General features: G+C 36.1%; 2 protein-coding genes across 2 annotated transcripts; both read left to right on the plus strand.

Annotated features, from left to right (window-relative positions):
- The first annotated feature begins 703 nt into the window (after positions 1–703).
- On the plus strand, positions 704–5732 carry LOC120261652 (mannosyl-oligosaccharide 1,2-alpha-mannosidase MNS3). Its single transcript, XM_039269626.1, has 6 exons — positions 704–910; positions 1872–2806; positions 3456–3717; positions 4576–4773; positions 4880–5028; positions 5126–5732. Exons 1-6 carry the CDS (start codon positions 830–832, stop codon positions 5376–5378), a joined length of 1878 nt encoding a protein of 625 aa, XP_039125560.1. The 5' UTR covers positions 704–829; the 3' UTR covers positions 5379–5732.
- A 6494-nt stretch (positions 5733–12226) lies between these two features.
- Positions 12227–23928, plus strand: LOC120262078 (phospho-N-acetylmuramoyl-pentapeptide-transferase homolog). Its single transcript, XM_039270133.1, has 8 exons — positions 12227–12520; positions 12585–12659; positions 12752–12984; positions 18797–19247; positions 19354–19418; positions 22410–22603; positions 22832–23040; positions 23428–23928. The coding sequence occupies exons 1-8, from the start codon at positions 12350–12352 to the stop codon at positions 23608–23610; spliced, it is 1581 nt and encodes a 526-aa protein (XP_039126067.1). The 5' UTR covers positions 12227–12349; the 3' UTR covers positions 23611–23928.
- Positions 23929–24060: the final 132 nt, after the last annotated feature.

Here is a 24060-nt window from a genome sequence, read left to right on the forward strand (position 1 = left end):
CAATCCTTCCATCCAATACTCATAACAATATTGATTTTATTCACTTCTCACAAATTCTAAAAAAAAAAATTAATAACACAAAGAAAACCCTTCAATATTACCATTAATAAATTTTAATTCAACCAAAAACCCCGTTTGGTTCGAGGTAATGGAGAAAAGATTCTGCGTGTTCTGCGTTCTTGAGTTTCTAGGTGGTAATGTGGATGATAATATCAGCATTCTGAAACATAAATATATCAGAAAGTGGTTATCTTATTCTGCTCGATTTGGTGTCTATCTTTGGATTACTATGGTAATTTTTATAATTTTTTTATATTTTAACAAATTAATTCTAGCGCAATAGAAATACGGTAATGAAGCTCATACCGATAATAAGAGTTGTAATCGACATGGTTATATTAAATTCTTTGTAATATTTTTAAGCTATATAACGATTTAATTTGATATTATCGTAGTAATCTCGAATAATAATATATTCATTCTACGAACCAAAAGCAGTAAAGAACCAAACGCCCCAAAGTATCATCTAGTAAATATTATCAATACAAAATAGTACCTCCGTAATGGGATTTATTAAGGTATCAAATTGAAGAATTTCCCAACTGTAAGAACCTGCGTACGTGTCTCACTCTCATTGGTCCGAGTGACACGGCGTTCTCTCAAAGACTCAAACGGTCCAACAAGTTGAAGCTGAGAACCAGAACCAGAACCAGAACCAGAACTAAAGCAAAGGCGGGGTTGAAGCTCTTCCAATTTCTCCGATGCCCGACTTCTAGGGTTTGAAGGATCGAAGAGCGGAATCCGGGGATCCAAATCCTCGGGACTGAGCATGGCTTCCCGGCCTTTGCCTTATTCGACAAGGGATTTGCACTACGACAATGCCAAATTCCGCCATAGATCCCCATTCAAGGTGCCTCACCAGATCTAAATCCCTCTCCTATGTCTTTGAATCGTCTTCCTTGGATCTAAGTTATTGTTTTTGTTCTTCATGTTATCTGAATTTGCGGGAAACCTTTGATTTTGGGGTTTGTATAGGTTTTTTTAAGGGATGGATCAGATACTAGGTATGCAGTAGTGTATTGATTTAGGTTTTTGTTCTTGTATGTTGCATAGATGTGAGAAGCAGTGCGCAGTGGGAGATCTTGTTCTTTTGAGTAAAACTTGGATTTTGGGGAGCTATTAGTTGTGGTATTTTCATCTCAGTTTGTTATGCTTCTTCAATCCAAATTGATAGAAAATATCAGCCTACCACTAGCAAGTTAAGATGATAAAATTTGCACTTTTGGATCATTAGATAATCATAGGGCTTATTCGTCAGGTTGGAATATGGCTACATATAAGTAGCAAACGATTCCTGGAGTATGTCTCTTGTAATTGCCATTTTGCATTTTGCCATGTGGGAAAAAAGGCAGCTTTAGCTTTTAGCATGCTTTTGTCTTTCACTTTCCAATGATCATGATGAAGGGTTGGATATTTACTATTCCAGTTTTCCTTCAGGAAATAGACAACCAGAACAGAAAATTACCTGTATTATGCATTGTCTTGAATGAAAGAGCAAAGTGCTCTCTTGAAATGGGAGCATTATTAATCTTTATATCCTGAAGATGTTATGTTAACTTGTAATTATATGATATATGGGCTTCCTATTCATGTTATCTTTCATTTTCTTACTATTACAATAAGGCGAGCTGGCATAAGTCTTATATTTTCTTCAGATAGTGTTTTCTTCTTTTCTATTGCATCTGCTGTCTAAGGTATTTTATATTCTCTCTCTGTCTGACGATTTCCTTCCTGGCTGTACTTAAGGGCTTGGTTAATCTGCTGGTATGCTGTTCATATTTTGTTGTGACCTTCTGTTTTCTCTGTTGCAGGTGATTACACAGGCACTGGTTTCTAGTAATGTCAGGCATGATTGTGGAAGATGTAGTATTGGTAAATTTCTGATATTATTGATGTTTGGTGGATTGACATACTTAATGTTAGTGCACAGAAGTTACAACCTGGATACTCCTGCCTTTGAGAAAACTGACCATGGTAGGGTAGGTATTGGTAGAATTGGAAATTTTTTGAGAAAACCTCCAAGGCTCCCTCCACGGCTGTCTCCTGATGAAGTGCGTAATATTAGTTCTAATGTTGAAATAGGCAAGCCATCCACAGAATCTGAATGGATATCTCGGCAGGGAAAGGTCAAAGAGGCGTTCATCCATGCCTGGTCAGGCTACAAAAGCTTTGCAATGGGAAAAGATGAGCTTATGCCATTAACTAAAAGGGGTATTGATGGCTTGGGAGGATTAGGTGCCACTGTTATTGATTCTCTGGATACGGCCATGATAATGGGCATCAATGAGATTGCAGCAGAAGCTGGAACATGGATAGAAAAAAATCTTATGCAAAGAATTAGAGAAAAAGGGCAGGTTAATTTGTTTGAAACTACCATACGAGTTTTAGGGGGCCTTCTTAGCGCTTATCATTTGAGTGGGAGTGATAGCGGGAAGTCCCTACCTTCTAAAGGGCCTAAACGTGAAGTATTTCTTGAAACTGCAAAGGGCTTGGCTGATCGGCTGCTTGTAGCTTTTACTGCAAGCCCAACTGCCATTCCTTTCAGTGATGTAGTTCTTCGAGACCAATCAGCGCATCCAGCTCCTGATGGCTTGAGCAGTACTTCAGAAGTTTCAACGTTGCAACTTGAATTCAACTACCTTAGTGCTATTACAGGAGATCCAAAGTATTCTGCCAAGGCAATTAAGGTGTTAGAACATATGAGGACACTTCCCAAGGTGGAAGGCTTGGTCCCTATATATATCAGGTAACAACAAATCAGACATCTGCCTATATCTTTATCTGCATTATATATTCTTATTAGACTGAATACTTTTGCTCTTGGATTTAGTGTTGACTGTTAATTTTTTTTTTATTATTCATAATGTTTTCCAAAAATCAATGAGGATGACCTTTGAACTATTTGTGATGCTCAAAAACATTTGTTTTTTCTTACTTGAGGCAATCATACATTCTCTGGACATCTTCTGAGTCTCAAGTTTATTTAGAAATTTTATCCTTTTGAACCTAAAACAAGAAAGTTTTCAAGGCTTTTTGATATTTAATGCAGAATATCTCTGTTTGTTTTGTCCATATTTTTGTTGACCTGGCATATCAAATATAATGGAGTGTCAAATTGGATATTTTGCCATTCCAGTTCTGCTCCATGCTTCTTGTCAGCACACTTGTAGTTAATGAACTGACTATTTTGATCAAGTGTGCCAATGCTTCGAATATATGGCAAATTAAATTGGATAAGGCATGATTTAGGTTTACTTTGGTTTGTAGAATTGACCTAGAAGTGTATGCTAGGCCATATAACTGTTGATCACATTGTGCATTGGCTTTCGTGCTTTCTTCTTGACGTTACACATTCTTTAAACACAACTTATGGAGAGTGATAATTTGTGGCACAGCCCTCATTCTGGTCAATTCAGTGGAGAGAATATTAGGCTGGGATCCCGTGGTGACAGTTATTATGAGTACTTAATTAAAGTATGGCTTCAGCAAAAGGCTAGTCGTGATGGGCAGCTAAAGTACTTGCATGAGATGTATGAGGAAGCAATGAAAGGTGTAAGACATCTCCTTGTTCAGAAATCTATACCCAAGGGATTGATCTTTGTTGGGGAGCTTCCATTTGGAACTAAAGATTCCTTTAGTCCCAAAATGGACCACCTGGTATGTTTTACTTCAATGCCAATTCAAGTTTACAAAACTGATGTGAAATTTTCCTTTTCTTGACAAAGGGTGTCTCTAAAGATGTGAAACTGAATTTTAGTTCCTACTTTGCTTTTCAATTTTATTTACTTCTGCTTGAACCTATCAGTGAGATTAATATGGCTTGAAATTTTGTTGTTGGAATGGGGTGCTGATATAAAACTTTAAACTATTCATAGTAGTTTCAACTCTACAATTTCCAAATAGAATAGCAGTACATCTTCATAAAACCTGTTCCTAGAATTGTCATTTTAAAACATGATGTTAAAGAAATAATCCTCTAGGTCTCAGCAAATTTAAAGGTAATCCTCTTTATTCAATATTCTGAATGCAATGACCTTGAGATTTATAAATTATGTGTGGTTGTCTTCACATGAGTTGATTGTGCCTGGATGATCTTTAACTTGATTGGCATCCTGAGTTCCTTGCCCAGATTTTACTTTTAAATAATCAGCCTGCCAAGGATTGTTTTGTTGCGTTTATTTAGCCAGCATGCGCAGAAGTTAGATGAACTATCCATGCCCTTATTTGTGACCAGATCTAGCAAATGAGGTCTCTGGCCTGGTGGGTTTCTGTTAGGTCTCTGGTCTTGTCTCATTGACTAATTGGATAATATGAAAACTTTGAAGCCCCCTCAATTGCATGTTTCATCTTATTTAATTGTGGAGATTTTGAGAGTATTATTTCTGTGGCAATGAATCGTCTTATGTGGACGTCATGATTTGATCCGCTGTGCTTAGCATTGGCCATATACCATGATCTCTAATAGAATGCATATTTTATAGAATGATGTGGATATTTTGTCTTCTGTCTTTTCAGGTGTGCTTCCTCCCGGGAACCCTTGCTCTTGGGGCAACTAAAGGTATAACAAAGAAAAAAGCAATTGAACAGAATTTGTTAAATGCAGAAGATATGGAGAATTTAAACCTTGCTGAAGATTTGGCTAAGACTTGCTTTGAAATGTATGCTGTAACTTCCACTGGCCTTGCTCCTGAAATTGCTTATTTCCATACTGAGGTGAGTTATTTCCTTGGTATCAACACATATTGTTCTTGTTTCCCAACATGTCTTGGTCTGTTCTACACTGCAGATGATTTAAATTTCTCTGCTCATTTTAATTCAGGGTGCTTATGAGGGAGGTCATGATGGTGGTAATAAGAGTTCAGAATATATAAATGACATAATAATCAAGCCCAATGATCGCCACAACCTTTTGCGACCTGAAACTGTAGAATCTTTGTTTGTCTTGTACCGTATTACAGAAGATATAAAGTAAGTTCTCTATCAATATGTTCCAAGGCTTTATTGCATTCTCTTGTATAAGCATGACTGCATGATTCCTCTCCTAACTTCAACTATGCTTCACCAGATACCGCGAATGGGGTTGGCAAATCTTCAAAGCCTTCGAAAAACATACAAAGATTGATTCTGGGGGATATACTTCTCTGGATGATGTCACTACTTTACCCCCACGAAAAAGAGATAAGATGGAAACTTTTTTTCTTGGAGAGACTCTCAAGTATTTATATTTATTGTTTGGTGACACCAATGTTCTTCCTCTGGATAAGTATGTGTTCAATACAGAAGCACATCCTTTCCCGATTATTGAGTCTACAGGCTAGTTTGATATTCTGAGCAATTTTTCCATTTCCGTCGGCTGCAATGTCCGGGAAATTCCAGCATGAGATTCAAGGGAACTCGAACAATGTCTTCATTAATTGCCCGGAAACTCTTGCGTCCTCAGCTCTGGTGTTCATAACCTGTATACTGTATACTGAGAGGGGCTACTTTACATGATTATGCTAAAAGCTGCAAACTGATGTTTTATGGAATCAATTTTTGGTATTCTGATTCTTGTAGTCATGGAATAGCTAGCTCTACATCAGATTTGACCTTTTTGGAGTTGATTCATTCTGTGATAGTTCTTGCCTTCTTTCATAAGGTCATGCAGTGTTATTTTTGGAGCTGTTTGATGATTTCATGTATTTGTTCTTTATTGCTTGTGTTTCCCGCATCGCTTCTTAATATGCATAAATCTTGCAAGTAGCATTCATAGATTTGTCACTTTACTCTAATTCGGATTTCTAAATTGATGTGTTGTATACATTATCTTCGTTATTAAAATTATATTATTATTATTATTATTATTATTATTATTATTATTATTATTATTATTATTATTATTATCTTCAATACTTCGATGTTGGTTTTGTTTTCAAATTAAATAGAGTAAGTATGACTGGTGGTCACAAATGTTTCGTAAGTATAACGTTGTGGTCACATACGTATTTTTTGTAACGATATGGCCACTAAACTTGTCTCCGGTCACACTCATGGCCACAATTTCATGTTTGGGGTCTTTTTCCGGCGAAAGTGCTGAAGTGGCGTCCGACGTGCATTATCTATTTTAAAAAAGATCTTAGGTAACATTCCACCTCACCACCCTTTCTCTGCCCACTGCCACGTCAGCTGAGAACTTTACCATTTCGTTCATCAGCCCCTTCTCATGTCCCGAAGATCACACTAATCTAAACCCTTGTCCGAGCGCCCCCATTTCTCCTCCCAATCTGAGATTGCCTCTCCATGCCATCAGCCCTTCCCGTCCGGTGATCTCCTCGACGTAGACTTCTGAACAGATCTAGCATCACCACGGGCAGAATCCCAGTAAAAGCATTGGTGAAGGTAATAATTTAGGGATTTTAGGTTGATTGGTTTTGCATTTTATTTATTTTTTTTTTTTAGTTTGATTGTTGTTCTATATTAGTTTAAGGTTGGAACTCCTAGAAATGAATTAGTAGTTTTGGAGATGGAGATGAGAGTTTAATTTATTTTCCCTAAAGTGATTTTTTTAATCTGAAAAGGCATGGGTTTTATGTGTTATGTTGTGGTTGTGTTGGTGAACTTACATTTTGGAAGGCAAGGTTTTCGTTGTTAGTCATAGTACTCATAAGGAAGATGCTTCTCTTTCTAATGTGACAAACATCTCAGTGACAATAGACATGATTCACTAAAGCCTGGAATTTATGTTTTATAGCATTAATTTAGTTTTTAGATTGATGTCCCCTAGTTTTGTTTTTTATTCAAATTCGCTAAATCACCAACCATGGCTTATGAATTAAGGATGTGAATGAAACCATAATGAACTCTTTAAATTTTTTCATTACTAGAAGTTATTTCTTCATAATTTGTTGGCATATATTAGTTTGCCAAGTATAACATCTTCATGATTGAAAACATATAAACATTCAAATTGTCAAGCATGGCTTGTCATTTTGATCTTATCTGCATCAAGGGATCCAAACTTTGAACTATATGTTTCATAATTTTCTCAGCTAACATAAGTTTGTGAGTTTCTCATGGATCATGTTGGAATTGTGTTCGTGTTCTTACACTAAACAAGTATTAGCTTTTTTCCTATCAGGCTTAATTTCTTGCTTCTTTGAAGTCATGGAGACCATAGTCTGAGTTGGTTTAGAATTATTTTGTTATCTCTTATATTAGCTTTATTTTCCCTAAAGTGATTTTCCCCCCATGAGTTCTGTTATGCTATATTAAATCTCTTTATTTCCCCAAAACTGATGATTTATATATCTTTGTCATTAAGGTTTTCTCTGTTTTCTTGGTTTGCAACTTCTTCTTATTGTTGTAAAAATTGTTATCTCTTTTTGGTACTGCATTTTCCAAACAATTTTAATAACAGAGAATTAAATGTTTTCATTTACTATTGCTTGTGATCCTGTTGCTTGTGATCGACATGCCAAATTAATATTTTGTTGTTTTTATTAGCAATTGAAATTGTATTAAAATACATCAGGTATAGTATGGAAGAGGTGCTAAATAGTGGTGTGCCAGATGAACATCCAATTGAGGAGGATGACTTCATTGATTCTGACTATGATATCCCTTCTGGTGATAAGAACTTCCAGCAAGTTTTGTATGAACGAAATAGTGAAAATAAAGGCAGCAGAGATATCCCATCTTTCCCTCAAAATAGCACAGTAATAGAAGGACTTGTTGGAGAAGAAAGAGAGTCTGCTAGTGATAATTCTGAGGACTTGTTCACAGAACCAGAAACAGATGATGATGGTCACACTAGGTTTGTAGAGTTTAATGAAGAGAAGGAGATGTATAACCCTAGGTTAAGGGTTGGGTTGGTATTTAGGGATTTTGATCAACTAAAGAAGGCTTGTAGAAACTGGGGGATTAAGAACAGATTTCAGCTATGGTTCCCACAAAATGATAGAAAGAGAGTGATCTGTGCATGCCACAACAAACAATGTTCTTTTAGGATTTATGCAGCTCACATGAGCAAAGACAATCCATCAGGTATGCAGCTGAGCTCATGCAAACCAACCCAGGTAGCACAGTAATTTTGTGGAGGGATGAAGGTGTCTTCAAATGGTTTTATGTCTGTCTGAAGCCCTTAAAGGATGCATTCTGGTCAGGTTGTAGGCCATTTATAGGATTTGATGGATGTTTTTTGAAATCTCTTTATGGTGGTCAGTTGTTGTCGGTAGTAGGGATTGACCCCAATGATTGTATATTACCCATTGCTTATGCAGTAGTGTTGGTTGAGAATGGAGATACTTGGACATGGTTCATGGATCTTTTGAGGGAAGATTTGGAGATCTGGAACATTAGATATCTCACCATAATGAGTGACCGACAAAAGGTTAGCTGTATGTTTAAACATTTTCTATTGATAGTAACTGTCATTTAATTTTTGAATTATAATTACAGGGTTTAAAAAGGGCTATCAAGATATATTTCCAGATGCTGAACACAAAAATTGTGTTCGACACATGTATACTAATTTCAAGGAGAAATTCAAAGGGAAAGCACTAAAAGATTTTTTATGGAATGTTGCGAGGGCTACTTATGTTCAAAGGTTTAACTATTGGCTTGGAGAAATAGAGAAGGTGAGTTCAGAAGCAAGAAGATGGTTTGATCATGAAGATAGACCTCATGCAAGTTGGACTAGGGCGTTGTTCACAACCTCAAGAAAGTGTGACATCCTACTCAATAATATTTGTGAATGCTTTAACACATACATACTTGATACAAGGGATAAGGGAATCATCACAATGCTTGAGATGATCAAGGTGAAACTGATGAGAAGAATGAAAACAAAAAAAGGAAGAAATGTTGAAGTACAAGGGACGCATATGCCCAAAGATCCAAAAGAAGCTAGACAAGATAAAGGAAGATGGGCAGTGCTACATCCCAGACTTCTCTAGTGGGCCCAAAGTGTAGATCATATTAGTGGGAGGGTCCTTTATTGTAGACATGATTGACAGAACTTGCACGTGCAGAAGATGGGACTTGACAGGTTTGCCTTACCCGCATGCAATCAGTGCTATTTATGGAAATGATCAGCAACCAGAAGATTATGTGCATGATTCCTATTTAGTTTCAACATATCTGCGGGTCTATGATCACTACATAAACCCCACCAATATTGAAGAGATGTGGCCAAATGTAAATGATGGCACACAAGTGATCCCACCGCCAATTATGAGAAGAAAAAGGGGAAGGAAAGCAACATCAAGGAGAAAAGAACCTGAAGAGATAGAAAATGCCTTCAAGGCATCAAAATTCAATTCCATACCTTCTGGGTTAGGCAAACAAAAAATTAATAGGAAGGGGTTAAGCAAAGGTAGGTGTAGTGTATGCCATGCAATCGGCCATAACAAAAGGCATCATGAGAAAGTATGTATTTTGTTATTTAGTTCAGCTGAGTTCAAATGCATTAGTTGAATGATTTTAAATATCATCAATTTTTTTTAAATATGTTTTTTATAATGTCAGGGGATTGATAATGCACCTGAACCTGCACCTTCAAGCGTTGGCCGAAAAAGACAGAAAATACCTCATGTAATTTTCTCATATATAACTTGTTAAATAATGGAAGCTAGTTTGTGTTGCATTAATTTATTTGCATCTTTGTTTGCTTCACAGAGAAGAAGCAATCAGGAAGTCAATCTAGAAAATGTCTCAGTTGGTAGTATGCAGCTGCCAATTCACCAAGTCAGCCCTATGATCTCTTAGGCATCCAGCAGTCTCAGACAAGGCAACCAAGTCAAATTACCAACAAAGGGCCAGTATTAAATGTCAGCATAAGCATGTCTTCCCATGTTAGTGTGGCTAACATGGGAAATGTGATCAATTGCACAATGCCAACTCAATCTCCAACAAGAGATAGGGCTTCTTCCTCAGTCATGGATGGTGGAAAGGAAATGGAATGTTTTGATGATGGAAAACTCTGTTGATATTTAAATTATGAACTTTGTGAACTAGTAGTAACATTTTATTTTGAGTCAATGTCTTTTGGATTTGTTATGAAGTTTCTTTTAAGCACTGTCAGTTATGTATTTTGTTGGATTTGTTATGATGAACTTTGTTGTAAGCACTGGATTTTGAGTCAATGTCCTTTGGATTTTGAGTTAATGATGAACTTTGTTGTCAGCAGATTTATATTGTGCTCATTTATTCCCAGGTTTCAGTATATTTGTATTCCCAGGTTATTTGTATTTTCAGGTTTTATCAACAAAGCATATTTGTATTATGCTAAATTATTACGAGATTTCTGCAACTTAGTATATTTGTATTCCCAGGTTTCAGTATATTTATATTCCTAGGTTTTATCAACTAAACATATTTGATTTATGCTAAATTATTACTAGATTTCTGCAACTCAGTATATTTGAATTCCCAGATTTTATCAACTAAGCATATTTGTATTATGCTAAATTATTACCAGATTTCTGCAACTCAACATATTTGTATTCCCAGGTTTCAGTATATTTGTATTCCTAGATTTTATCAACTAAGCATATTTGTACTATGCTAAATTATTAACAAATTATTACCAGATTTTAGTAAATCTGTTTGCAGATTTTAGCAACCCATGATGCAAATTTTTTTACATACAAGTCTGCAGACTTATATTGTGCAATTTTTTTAAAATTGTAAATTGGTATTGGCAGTGCAAACATGTATTTTTTGCAATCCATTATGCAAATTCTTATGAAGTAAATTGGTATAGTAAAAAATTTCTCATGTGAAGAATGACAAAAAAAAACAAGATCAAATCCATGAGTGAAATAATAATCCAAAACAATCTCACAATAACACAAATGAAGTAAACTGACAATCTCACAAGTATTCATTCAAAATAAGGTTAAATTTCAATCTCACAATCATTTCACAAGCCTTCTAAACCTACAAGCTCTCTGTGCTAAACTCCATTACAAACAATCTCACAAGCCTTCTAAAACAACAAATCAAGATCAAACCCATGAGTGATGCCCTAGTGTGGGCCGAGTAATGCTCGACATTGGGCGGAGTCATGCTTGATTCTAGCCAAAGTAGCACACAAATCTTGCTGGAGCGATGTCCTAGTCTGACCAAGAGAAAAGAGTGCGTCATACTGGGCGAGAACAAGGTGGATCGTCTGGCCGGAGGGAACGTTGTCCTAGCCCTAGCTCTAATTTGATGAATGAAGCAGTAGGGATGGTTCTCAGCTGACATGGTTGGCTGACGTGGCAGCGGGCAGAGAAAGGGTGGTGTGGTGGAATGCCACCTAAGATCTTTTTTAAAATAGACAATACACGTCGGACACCACCTCAGCACTTTCACCGGAAATAACCCCCAAACATGAAATTGTGGCCATGAGTGTGATCGGAGACAAGTTTAGTGGTCATATCGTTACAAAAAAAACGTATGTGGCCACAATGTTATACTTACGAAATATTTGTGGCCATTAGTGATACTTAACCAATTAAATAACACTTTTTACTCCGTTTTATCCATCAACCATGTTATCATGAAACTAGCACTTTTTCTAATAGTAAAATTCCTCTGTCCTGTCTATAAATTTTCCTCTTTTTTTTAAAAGAAAAATATATGTTTTGATAAATTTGGCATATTCTTGGTTACCGGTGTAATAAAATAATGCCTTTTCACACTAGACTGCTAATATGACATAAATAAATTTGAGATAAATAGTTACGGCCAAAAAAAAAATAAAAAGAAAAACACTAAAGATAAATAGATGTAGTTATCTTTGAAAATTGAGATGATACAAATTACATCTTGTTTTACCGGGGGAGAACAATTATTTCCTCGCTAAATGCAGTGTGTGACAGTCACATGCACAAAAATTTTATGATTGTTATTAATATTAATAAATAATAATTATTATTTTGAAAAAAAAATAAAGTTTCAATTTTAAATCATTTAATTTGATCGATATTGATGAAGCTAAACTATGGTTACATCAAAGAAAATTTTTTCTTTCCTACTTAATATTTTTTTAAAAAAATTCCTAATCATAAATTTTGGTCTGACAATTAAAAACCCCAAAATAAATAAATAAATAAAAGAAATAGAAAAAAAAAAAGAATATTTTGGACTCTCGGACAAAAACAAGAGCAATTATAGTTTTCGTACTTCTCGAGAAAACATCGAAACAAAACTACAAAACGCATGCGCCCATCGATTCGTCAAAAGTGGAAACAGTCGCCTTCGCTTCAAGATCTCCGCCGAATTTGCAAACCAAGGCGATACCACGAAGCTCGAGGACAAGCACGCCATGAATCCCTTCATACCTTCGATCTCCAACTCCGTCCCTTCTTCTCCTAATCCTCTCTCCATGTCTTCCTCTCTTCCTTTTTTTCTCCGGCTCGCTCCTCTCCGTCAATCTATCATCAGATCCACGATCCCAAATCACACTAGGGCGCCAGCATACTCTTGGTTCTCCAAGGTACAGCCGTTGCGTTTTTCTCCAGCTTGATCTCTTGATTGATTTTTCTTTTTGGTGTTTCTAGCCATCCGGATTGCGCATTGATCGGCGGGGATGTACTTCGAGCGGTTTCCCCATCCGCGTCTCCGCCATGGACGACGTATGTCTTTTTAATGATGAAATGAGGTTCCTTTGTTGATAATCTTGTGAAGTCTTTAATTTTTCTTGTGTATTTTTTTAAAAAAATGATAGGATCCGATGGATGTTTATTCCATTTTCGATGAGAATGATGTGGTTTCTGGAATGAATTCTTCGTACATGATGTCTTCTAGTGAGGGCGAAGATAGTGATAGCGATCCGTTCCTGGATCCTAACAGGGATGTTGACTTACCGCCCAGGAAGGATCAAAAGGATATTCCAGATGCTGCATTAACTATGGCTGCGCATAGATTTGCTTCGATCAACAGAGGGCACAGAAAAAGGAGGTGAATGGATTTCTTGAGTTTGGAATTTTGGTATTTTTGTTGGATTATTTTTAAGATAATGAATATCATGAAAGATGACACTTAGCTTAGTTTTAGTTGAGATCTTCGTTTAGTTTCCATGATCAACTGATATAGTGTGGTTGCAATTGTGCTATAAATTTGCAATCTAATAAATTTTCTTTTGCCAAACGCAAGAAAATTTCAAATAAATAAATATGATACTGCACTTGAACCTGAGGCTCTCATACTTATGTTGAAAAAATTTCATTTTGTCGGCAATGAATTGTTTATGAAGTGCTGAAGGTTAGAACTATTGTTATGCACTCCAGTTTCAGTTTGGTTTTAAATCAAATGTATTGGATTCAAGTAATTTCAAATTTAAAAGTAATAATTTTACCTAAAAAGAATGCTCAAAAGAATTTCTATGTAGTTTCCCTGATGTTTTTAAGCTTTTACCTTCTGCACCACCCTACATTCCCCTCTCTGGGCAGGGGGCACTGAGGCTGAGGATGCCCCTAATTGAGTCAAATCCACTATATCTGATTTGAGTTCAGCTGAACTCAACCTGATTGGCCACAACATTGAATTGATTTTGGTTAGCTATGATCAAAATTAACTTTGTTGGTTAATTCAAAAGGCATGGGTTGACCATGATTAAGTTTCAGATCCTTCTGGACAGGTGTCGTCAATTTGGCAACATATTTTTGAGTTGGTAATGCCTTGGGTTAGACTTTAGAGAATCAAACTGTGAAAATCCAGTTGTGATAACAAAAATAACTCTTATGATTGAGTCTAGATTATACAGCCCGCTTTAGCAGGCCATACCTTCTCTGTGATCATCAGTGTTTTGTTCGTAATTCTTTTTCTAACACACAAGGTGGATCATGATATACTCATCTTGAAACATTCAATGAGAGATTAAGATATGTGTTAAATATGATGGTATCATATCTTAGATTAAGTATACTCCCTTTCAAAGAGTGTGCATCTGCCCTTTTTATGAAACTTTATAATCCAAAATTTTCCTATCTTTTTCATGGTTAAAACAAATTAAACGGTTGTGACAATGTTTTAAAAGTTGGCTGTCACTAGCATTTCTATAGGAGAGTAGTTGCTCTTGTAGAAAATCAAGACATATTTGTACTTAGGTTCTTATATATTAGCAACCTTTGCATCGCATGATCCTTTTTATTATGTATCAGTGAATTAGCTCTACTTTAGGCTATGGTATGTGATGTCATGTGCTTATTTTAAGAAGAAAATAAAGATGAAGAAGACCTAGCCGTAGCATATACTGTTATTGAACCCGGTGGGATTAAGAATAAAAATGAAACTAGAAGATCCCGGTGATGTGTGGACTTCGAAGGAAGCGGTAGCGACCGGATGGTGAAGTTTGAAACTGTTGTAATCTATGTATATTTCCCGTATTCTATGATATATATGTAATTCCCGATATATTATATGATGTTGTTCCTTTCAAGATAAATCTGCATTTAATATGTTAAAACATATTTAAATAAATCACATATAACAAACATGATTTGATTATATTTGTACAAATAAAACTGGACTTGGGCCGAGTTATCTACAGAAAATATATGTTTCTCGAACCGGGCCACGAAATGTTTAACAGCTTTAATTACAGAATTAATAGAAATAACTCCAAAACTATTAAGGAAATTTAAAACATTACATCTAAATACATGAAGAAAATTTTTTGTATGTGGGCGTAGTGTAGTCCGTCTACGGAAGAATAACCAACATTTATTGATACGTAGAGCTCTACGTAGATTACAGTTGAATCTTTATCTCCATTGTTATCCGGTTCCAGTTGTTGTAGAACAGTCTGCCTATGTGCTCCTTCACCTGGAAGTACAAAGGATTACGTAGTTCCCAGTAAAATACATGTATTTGCCTACTCTTCTGTGAGTATTTCTCCGGTTCTACTATCCATTGTTAGGTAGAATAACCGGATGAAGGACTTGTGTTACTATCTTGGGCTTGGGCCGTATTGAACAGAGGCTCATAAAGGAACTCAAACTGGGCATTTTTCAAGGTCCAATCCCGCAGGCCCACATTTTCAGACTTGTCAAGGAATTCCTTATAACTAGAATCACAGCCCGGGTTGCATAAAATAATAAACGGTATCCCACCTCTAATTCGAACAGGTTTCCCGTATTTGCAATTGGTTTGTCAATCTCTCTGTGCGCCGATGAGCTCCTTCCAGTGTTTTATACGTAGATAACTTGGTGCCACGTCATCAATAACATTGTATAAAACATCTTGGTGAAATGTTGCTTGATTGAAATCCAGATGGCCACAGATGTAATTATGTTTACCCAGAGAACGGGCCCATGCAGTTTTACCAATACGACTTGGGCCTTCAATAATCAGACTAGTGGGTCGAATACACTCCTCCTTATGTATTATTATATTCCCATATGGCCGTGCAGCGTCAGTCTGAGCACGACCATGCTGAGACTGTGTCGATCCTGAAAGTTCCTTATTAACCCTCAGATTTAGGTCTTCTTAGTATCTTTTGTTCGGGAGTCTTCTTCTTCCATTCGTATGAATTCATGAGGGGACAACCGTTCCACGGTGCTCCAAGATTGTGAACTATGTTATCTCTCATACTTTGACTACTTGAGTTTTAATGGCTATGGAGTTCTATTATTTTCTTGTGCAATTCATGTGCTGCGTAACATGACGTGCTTGATTTGCTTAGATGCTTGCGTAAAACTTGGCGTTTGTGGAATACTGTAGTTGTGACCACCTATTGTAGTTGCAAATTTTGGTATGTATGAAGCCTATAGTTATACTTGAATAACTTGGTATAGTTGATAGCCATAGATGCAGTAAATCTTTTGAGCACCCACAAGGATCTTAGAATGTACTTTAGTAGGCATTACACTCAAGTCAGTATCTTAGGCACTTGGGAATCATCCTGGGGCATTGCTAACTTGTTATCAAAACTCAACCCTAGTCTACTTGGTTCTTGCATCCCCTTCATTCTTTAGTTTTATTTAGTAGTTAACTTCTTTATCACCCTTTCAGTTTGATTAGACATTAGAAAATCAACTAGTACTAGAAGTCCAGTCTCTAAGGTTCGACAACTCTACCCCTGTGTGGGGTACTACTTAATTACTAGAGTCTTCTGTTATTTATCATCCAGTCAGCAAAGTCCAGTGAAGATGTCAGAGCGTATATAGAAAAGGAAGGTGATTACGTGGATTGGGGTATATTCCAAGGAGACTCCAGGTCAGCAAGACATGGAAGACAGTCATTAGCTGATATTTATGATGATCCTCTAAATTCAGGTTAAACAGATGAGGCATTAAAGATTATCAGAAAGAATGATCCTAGGAATTTTACATTACAATACCATAATCTAAGACCTAATTATGAAAGAATTTTTTTCAAACTTCTAGGTCCTTACACGTCTTTCTGGGCTTATTCTACATTTAAGATTACAAGGATTATGAATGATTGGCTTGAACATAATTTCCTGGTTAATGACGCTACGCGGCCAGATGGGAATATAATAATACATAAAAAGGAGTGTATTCGGCCCACTAGTCTGATTATTGAAGGCCCAAGTCGTATTGGTAAAACTGCATGGGTCCGTTCTCTGGGTAAACATAATTACATCTGTGGCCATCTGGATTTCAATCCAACAACATTTCACCAAGATGTTTTATACAATGTTATTGATGACGTGGCACCAAGTTATCTACGTATAAAACACTGGAGGGAGCTCATCGACGCACAGAGAGATTGACAAACCAATTGCAAATATCGTTTATTATTTTATGCAACCCGGGCTGTGATTCTAGTTACAAGGAATTCCTTGACAAGTCTGAAAATGTGGGCCTGCGGAATTGGACCTTGAAAAATGCCCAGTTTGAGTTCCTTTATGAGCCTCTGTTCAATACGGCCCAAGCTCAAGATAGTAACACAAGTCTTTCATCCGGTTAATCTACCTAACAATGGACAGTAGAACCAGAGAAATACTCACAGAAGAGCAGGCAAATACGTGTGTATTTTACTGGGAACTACGTAATCCTTTGAACTTCCAGGTGAAGGAGCACATAGACAGACTGTTCTACAACAACTGGAACCGGATAACAATGGAGATAAGATTCAACTGTAATCTACGTAGAGCTCTACGTATCAATAAATGTTGGTTATTCTTCAGTAGATGGACTACACTACGTCCGCGTACAGGGAATTTTCTTCATGTATTCAGATGTATTGTTTTAAATTTCCTTAATAGTTTTGGAGTTATTTCTATTAATTATGTAATTAAAGCTGTTAAACATTTCGTGGCCCGGTTCGAGAAACATATATTTTCTGTAGATAACTCGGTCCAAGTCCAGTTTTATTTATACTAATATAATCAAATCATGTTTGTTATATGTGATTTATTTAAATATGTTTTAACATATTAAATGCAGATTTATCTTGAAAGGAACATCATATAATATATCGGGAATTACATATATATCATAGAATACGGGAAATATACATAGATTACAACAGTTTCAAACTTCACCATTCAGTCGCTACCGCTATCTTCGAAGTCCACACATCACCGGGATCTTATAGTTTCATTTTATTCTTAATCCCACCGGGTTCAATAACAGTATATGCTGCGGCCAGGTTTTCCTCATCTTTATTTGTACTTGCGGCTACGCGTAACATACGGTACACCGCTTCTTCGTGTTTGTGCAATGCGTTGACGAACACCAGGAGTAGTTCGAGATTCTTTTTTACTGCCTGTGCTATCATATACCATGGATGCATTTAATGATCTTTGTCTGGCTGTAGCGGAGAAACAATAAATATACTGACATTATATCTTCTTTGTTCATCTTCTATAACAAGCCATCTGTCTCTGGTCATATATATAGTGGTTAGCATTACTGGGTTAGGTTGCATTCTTCTTATCTACACATCACAAAGGTCATCATATGAACAACGGCCGACATGTAGAGTCCAGGTCATATACCTAATTGGTAGATCCATAATTATTTTAATAAAGCTTGTCGGCCAATTATTCATTTCTCTTACGAGAAATATTATTTAATTTCTTTCTCTGACGAGATATATTAATTAATTTATTTCTCTGGCAAGAAATATTATTTAATTCAGTAGTGGGACCCACTAGTTTGAATTCTCGGAGAAGAATTCGAGGCGCCGGATTTAATTTTTATTTGAAATTTCAGAGAAAGATTCCAGGACATCAACTTTAATTAAAACTGACCAATCTGGAGATGCCACATGGCGGAATATCTTTTTCATGGTTAAAACAAACTGAACGGTTGTGACAATGTTTTAAAAGTTGGCTGTCACTAGCATTTCTATAGGAGAGTAGTTGCTCTTGTAGAAAATCAAGACATATTTGTACTTAGGTTCTTATATATTAGCAACCTTTGCATCTCATGATCCTTTTTATTATGTATCAGTGAATTAGGTCTACTTTAGGCTATGGTATGTGATGTCATGTGCTTATTTTAGTAATTGCAAAATTGCAGGTTTTTACATAACTAATTTAAAGGTCTACTTGTAGTGATAATTGTTGCTGGTAATGGTGACCATTGAAATTTTCCAACTTGCTTTGAAATAATATGAGAATAGTTACTTTAATTTAGTGGCAACTTAGAGAAATGATCTTTTGAAAATGCTGAGCATGTTTTAATAGGTAATGACTTTTGCATATATTGCATTTTTGCTAACTACACCCATTTATGAATTCGTGCTTTCTGGTGAAATAAATAAACTAACTTGAGTCTATTTGTGTTTTTATTATCAGAATTCGTAGAGGAGTCTGGAATAATATGGGGTTGATTGCTTTTGTCATATTGTTCCTCTTATTTGTTGACTGGTGTTCATGGAGAATTGTTAGAATTCCACTTGAATCTTTTTACTTGACACACCCTTTTTGGGTATCAACATCTTTATCAGCTTGTGCTGGATGGATTTATATACCTCTAGTTGATAGCATGAAGTTACATCAAATTCAGAGTAAAGGAGGTCCTAGCGCACCCTCCTCTAAAAGGGGTATTCCAACAATGGGTGGATTATTTTTCATTCCTGTTGGAGTTATTGTTGCAAGATGCAAAGCTGGTAGCCATTCCTACCCGGTGTATGGGTCAGTGTTAGCAACTCTAGCATGTGCTGCAGTTGGATTGCTTGATGATGGTTTAAGTTTGGTTAAAAACCGCAGTTATGGATTATCAGGATGGACAAAATTCTTTTTGCTGGTAAGCAACTAAGACAATTCTTTATGCCTACAATTTATTATTGCTTGTATTATTTGTGTTTTCTTAAATATGTTGAAATCACTAACTGTTTACTTATGGTCAGCAGGTAGTTGTGGGGGCATCATTTTCCGTTTGGATGAACTCTGCAAATTTACCAACACCTTACAACATGTATACTTACCTGTAACCAATATGATGAACAGTTATGATGGTAACATATATTGATAAATTCTTCTATTGTTGTGTTATTAATAAGTTTTCCGTGTATGTTCAATGATATTTTACAAATGGAAGGCAAGGAGAGATGGATAGCAAGGCTAGGGGATTTTTTAGTCCACCAAATAGTTGATGGTAGAGTGGTCAATTTTATTATTATTATTATTTTATTTTATTTTATTTTTTTTAAGATAATGGAATGAGGCTACATTATAGACATATACTAGCTTCTAATAAAATTTGATCACTATTAGATGCAACCAAGCACTTATTATTTGGGCACGATTAAACCCAAAAGCATAAGCTGATAGGATGAGACTCAGGCTTGTATGTTCAGTCCATATTTACCCACTTAACTTGTGTGAGACTATTAGTTGCTCTTAACATTCTCCTCCTTCCCAATTTCTAGTTTTTTTTTATATATTCCTCTGTAGGTTGCACTGTGTTTAGCTGCCCCTAGATTGATAGTTGCAGTTATGTCCGTAAAAGCATGAGGAACATGTGAATCAGCATGTCGTTGCTGTTTTCCTTTACCATCTCTTTTTTTTTTACTTTGTTTGACCTTGTTTGAAGTTGAAGTAGCTGGATCTTATCCAATAGTCCCTCCCAAGTTCAATTGTTGATTATGGGACTTATATCCGGTGATAAACTTAATAAAGAAAGAAGGTTCCCATGTGACTGACAACCAATTTTTTCGCTAGTTGCATCTGTGTGTAAGTTTAATCAGTCATCTAACTATAACTATAGCAGTCCTCTTAATGTTGTGAGTTTTCCCCATTTTCTGTATTATGCGACTTCTCTAGCAATGTGATTGGGAGAGATAATTGGAAATGGATCAAAGGTGATACAAAATGATAGTGACATGAAAGTGGACATATTATTTAATATTTAAAGAAATATGGTAATTACTTGTCATCTGTCTTAGGACGACTGTTATGGAGAGTGCAAGTGGGTGCTATGGTTTCACCATAATGTTGTTTCCCCTTAAATATACAATTCCATGCCTTTCAGTGGTCAAGCAGGTTGAACAGTTTCTGAACCATATAAATGTCATGCTGATAAGTTTCCCCTAGTATTGCTTTGATTCTTAAAACCTATTTCAATTTAGTTTGGAAAAAAGGAGTATCATAGCATGCCTTCATGCATCTTCATACAAGCATTGTACTAGAACTTATCCGCATCTTCATTTCTACAGATACTCAGAGAACTGAAGTTGGTTTTGCATCCTTTTGCTAAAATATCAATGGAATTTGGTGGTTGTCTATACTCCCTGCGGCGGAATTTAGGCCAGAATTGGGATGCAGAAGGATCACATGTATAACATTATTTCTTCTTCATTTCTTTTTAGTCAGGTGTGTCATTTGGTCCCTGAACTTTGAGAAATAGAGTGAATTACAGTCCCCATTAAGCCCAAAATATTAGGGATTCATTAATTTGGGATAAACTCATAGAGCTCAGCTTGGCCTTGTTCAACCCTTTTGGATAAACTGATCAATGATTGTGGTGAATCATATCACTAAAATTTAAATTTTACTGATTGAATCTGGACTTTCTAATTAGTTGCTATAGATGCATTGCTTCAGAATTTTCATCAGCTAGCCATTTCTTGCTGAGTTGGCCTATGAAGCCACATTATACTCATGCAAGGACAAAAGCATCATTTATATTTTCATATTATCCTGCAAAGAAGTTAAGATTTGTTGGCAAGGAAAAAAAATAATGATGATTTTGTCCTTACATGGTGCCATATGATGCAATATGAAGTATGAATGCAGCAAGATATAACTGGTTGGTGGTAATTCTGATGGAAGGTATGCATTGCAACAGATTAGTAAGTGCAAGGTTTTAGTTGGGCAAATTTTAAAATTTAGGGGCTTGTGGTGATTAAGCTTTAAGTGCAGGGGCCATTAGGTAATCTACCCTATATTTTTTCATCCATGTCGCAATTTTTTTTCTAGAAGTTTAGTAAATAATTTCTACCCATGACAAACTATATTTTTTGGTGCCTCTTGAATTTGGCAATCTATTGCTCCTGGATTTTTTATATTCATCTGGATTGGAGCTTGTCCATTGTAATTTACTGGTCGGAGGATCTCTTACAGAATTCCAAAAAGAGACTGCTGTTGTTTTTTCTGCACAACATTTTCTGTTGGATTGCTAATTCATTATTTATAATAAGCCGATCTTCCTGCATTTATTTTGTCTTTATAATATGCAATACTCTTTGATAGCTGTGGGATGGATGGTAGTGGGTAGAAAGAGAAATGTAGGAAATGAAACTGCAATATCTCAGTGTTTCCACTCTCTTGTTGGTGATAAGAGCTGGATGAATTTGGATGTATGTATTATAGATGAAATCAATTGTTAAATTTGGATATTTCTAACTGTCCTGGAAAGAAAGGGTCATAGCATGAGTGAAGATCCAGATTTGGTGGTGAATAGATGGAAAAGGACCACATTGCAACGGACAAATTAGTAGTGCAAATGCATCAAATCTAATGATCTGATAGTTCTCATTTTGTATGAGTGGTTGTAGAGATATTAGAGGGTTTATAGAATGAAGACTAGTTTTATAAATACGTGGACATTTTTGGTTGGAGTTGGTCCAATCCTCTATTAGGGTTTGGCCATCTTGCTTGTTTACACTCTTGATCACATTTGAGTTCTTGCTCCTCTGCCAGAGATATCAGAGAGTTGCATGTGCCTCTACCATAATTCTTGTGATGCCCTTTTTATATTTCCAGGAGATATTCTATTTTATTTATGTGATGCATTAGTCAGAAAAAATCCTTTCATCTGCCGAGAAGTGATCTTTAATCGGTAGCTTACATTGTTTTCCAAAGAAAGCTTTAACTATGCAAATCAACAACCTACTATGTAAATTAATTTTCATTTGTCCTACTTGTTGTCTTCTACTAATTACTATTTAATATTTTTATGTTGTAGGAAATTTTTGGTTCCTTTCCCTGCACCACTCGGCCTGGTATATTTTGGAAAATTCTACCTGGCTTTGACAACGTTCTGTTTTGCTTCCATTGGGACTGGAGTTAACCTCGCTGACAAGCTTGATGGCTTGGCTGGCGGAACTGCTGCTTTGGCTTTCTTAGGGATGGCCGTTGCTATTCTTCCAATATGCCCTGGTCCGTGTGGTTGATGTTTTGTTCAATTATAGCTGTCAGTCACTTGAACCAGTATCTAGAGTTATTATACCCTTTTTGTGTGTGTGTGTTTTGCTGAGCCCTTTGTATGTTTGAAAAGTCGGAAGCCATTGGTGGAGAAAAATAATTTTTTGGCCTAGCATCATGAAATTCTTGTTGTGCCATTTAATTTTATGGTTTAATGATGTCTTGTTTTGAATTTTCTTGCAGAACTGTCTATTTTTGGAGCATCAATGGCTGGAGCATGTGTTGGCTTTCTTGTTCACAATCGTTACAGAGCTTCCATATTTATGGGTGATACTGGATCCCTGGCACTAGGTGGAGCTCTCGCTGCAATGGCTTCATGCACAGGAATGTTCCTTCCCTTGTTCATATCTTCTGGTGTGTTTATCTTGGACGCCGTGTCGGTCATAGTACAGGTATTGTAACCTGCCATTTTAGTTTGATTATGCTAAACTATTCACCTCAAACTATTCATTCCCTTGTTCATATCTTCTGATTTTCTTAACTTCACCATTGAACAACTATATACTATGCTCACTCATGCATCCCAGACCATGGTATGCAACAGCTATTAACTTGCAGGATGTCCAGTAGAGGACACTCTGGACAGATATTACAATAGTTCTTAATGCTATGACAGGGATGGTTGCAAAATCTGTCATCCTCCAAGTATTGCAGACACTATAGGACAACTCAAGATCTTAATTATATTTTTCTTATATTTTTTAAGATCAACATATTGTTATTGTTGTATCTGGTATTGAGGATTCACTTTGCTTGTGACTTTCCTGTTTGTATGATAGGTACTTACTCTAAGGGCAACCAGATGTATACATGGAACAAGTAAATACATTCGTCGGATAGCACCCATGCACCGTATCCTTGAACTATGTGGGTTGAAAGAACCAGTGATTGTTGCAATTGCTTATGTTATATACTGCAGCATGGCCATGTATGCTGGATATGTTGGCCTGATCTCAGCTTGATCACAAGTCTTTAACCTTATTCCTCTATGAAAATTATAATCACCGCGATGTCGTGGCATAATTTCTGCTTTTGATTGCACTGAGGTCACAAGAAAAAATGCTGGAGATGGTTAAGTCTCAAGGCCCGAAGTCGTCTTCTTTTTGGGTTATTTTAAAGTTTGCAGCCTGCTGGTGATTTTTTGCTGAAGTTTCAGGTGCCATTCTTTTCTGTTGAATGATATGATCATGGCCAACTGATGAGTTCATTAAAACTTACAGTATATGTGTTTTAGATTCATTATTTCACTAGTATTAATATAAAAGCAATTTTCAACGTTCTCTTGTGCGCATTGGGAATTCTTTACATATTATTTACTTGTTTTACTTTTGCAAAGCTCTGGCAAATTTAGGAATAATTTTTACTAGAATTCACTTCTCATGTTGTACTTGAGACGTATAGAAAGAACAAAT

Source organism: Dioscorea cayenensis, chromosome 5, assembly GCF_009730915.1.
Source record: "Dioscorea cayenensis subsp. rotundata cultivar TDr96_F1 chromosome 5, TDr96_F1_v2_PseudoChromosome.rev07_lg8_w22 25.fasta, whole genome shotgun sequence".
NCBI lineage: Eukaryota > Viridiplantae > Streptophyta > Magnoliopsida > Dioscoreales > Dioscoreaceae > Dioscorea > Dioscorea cayenensis.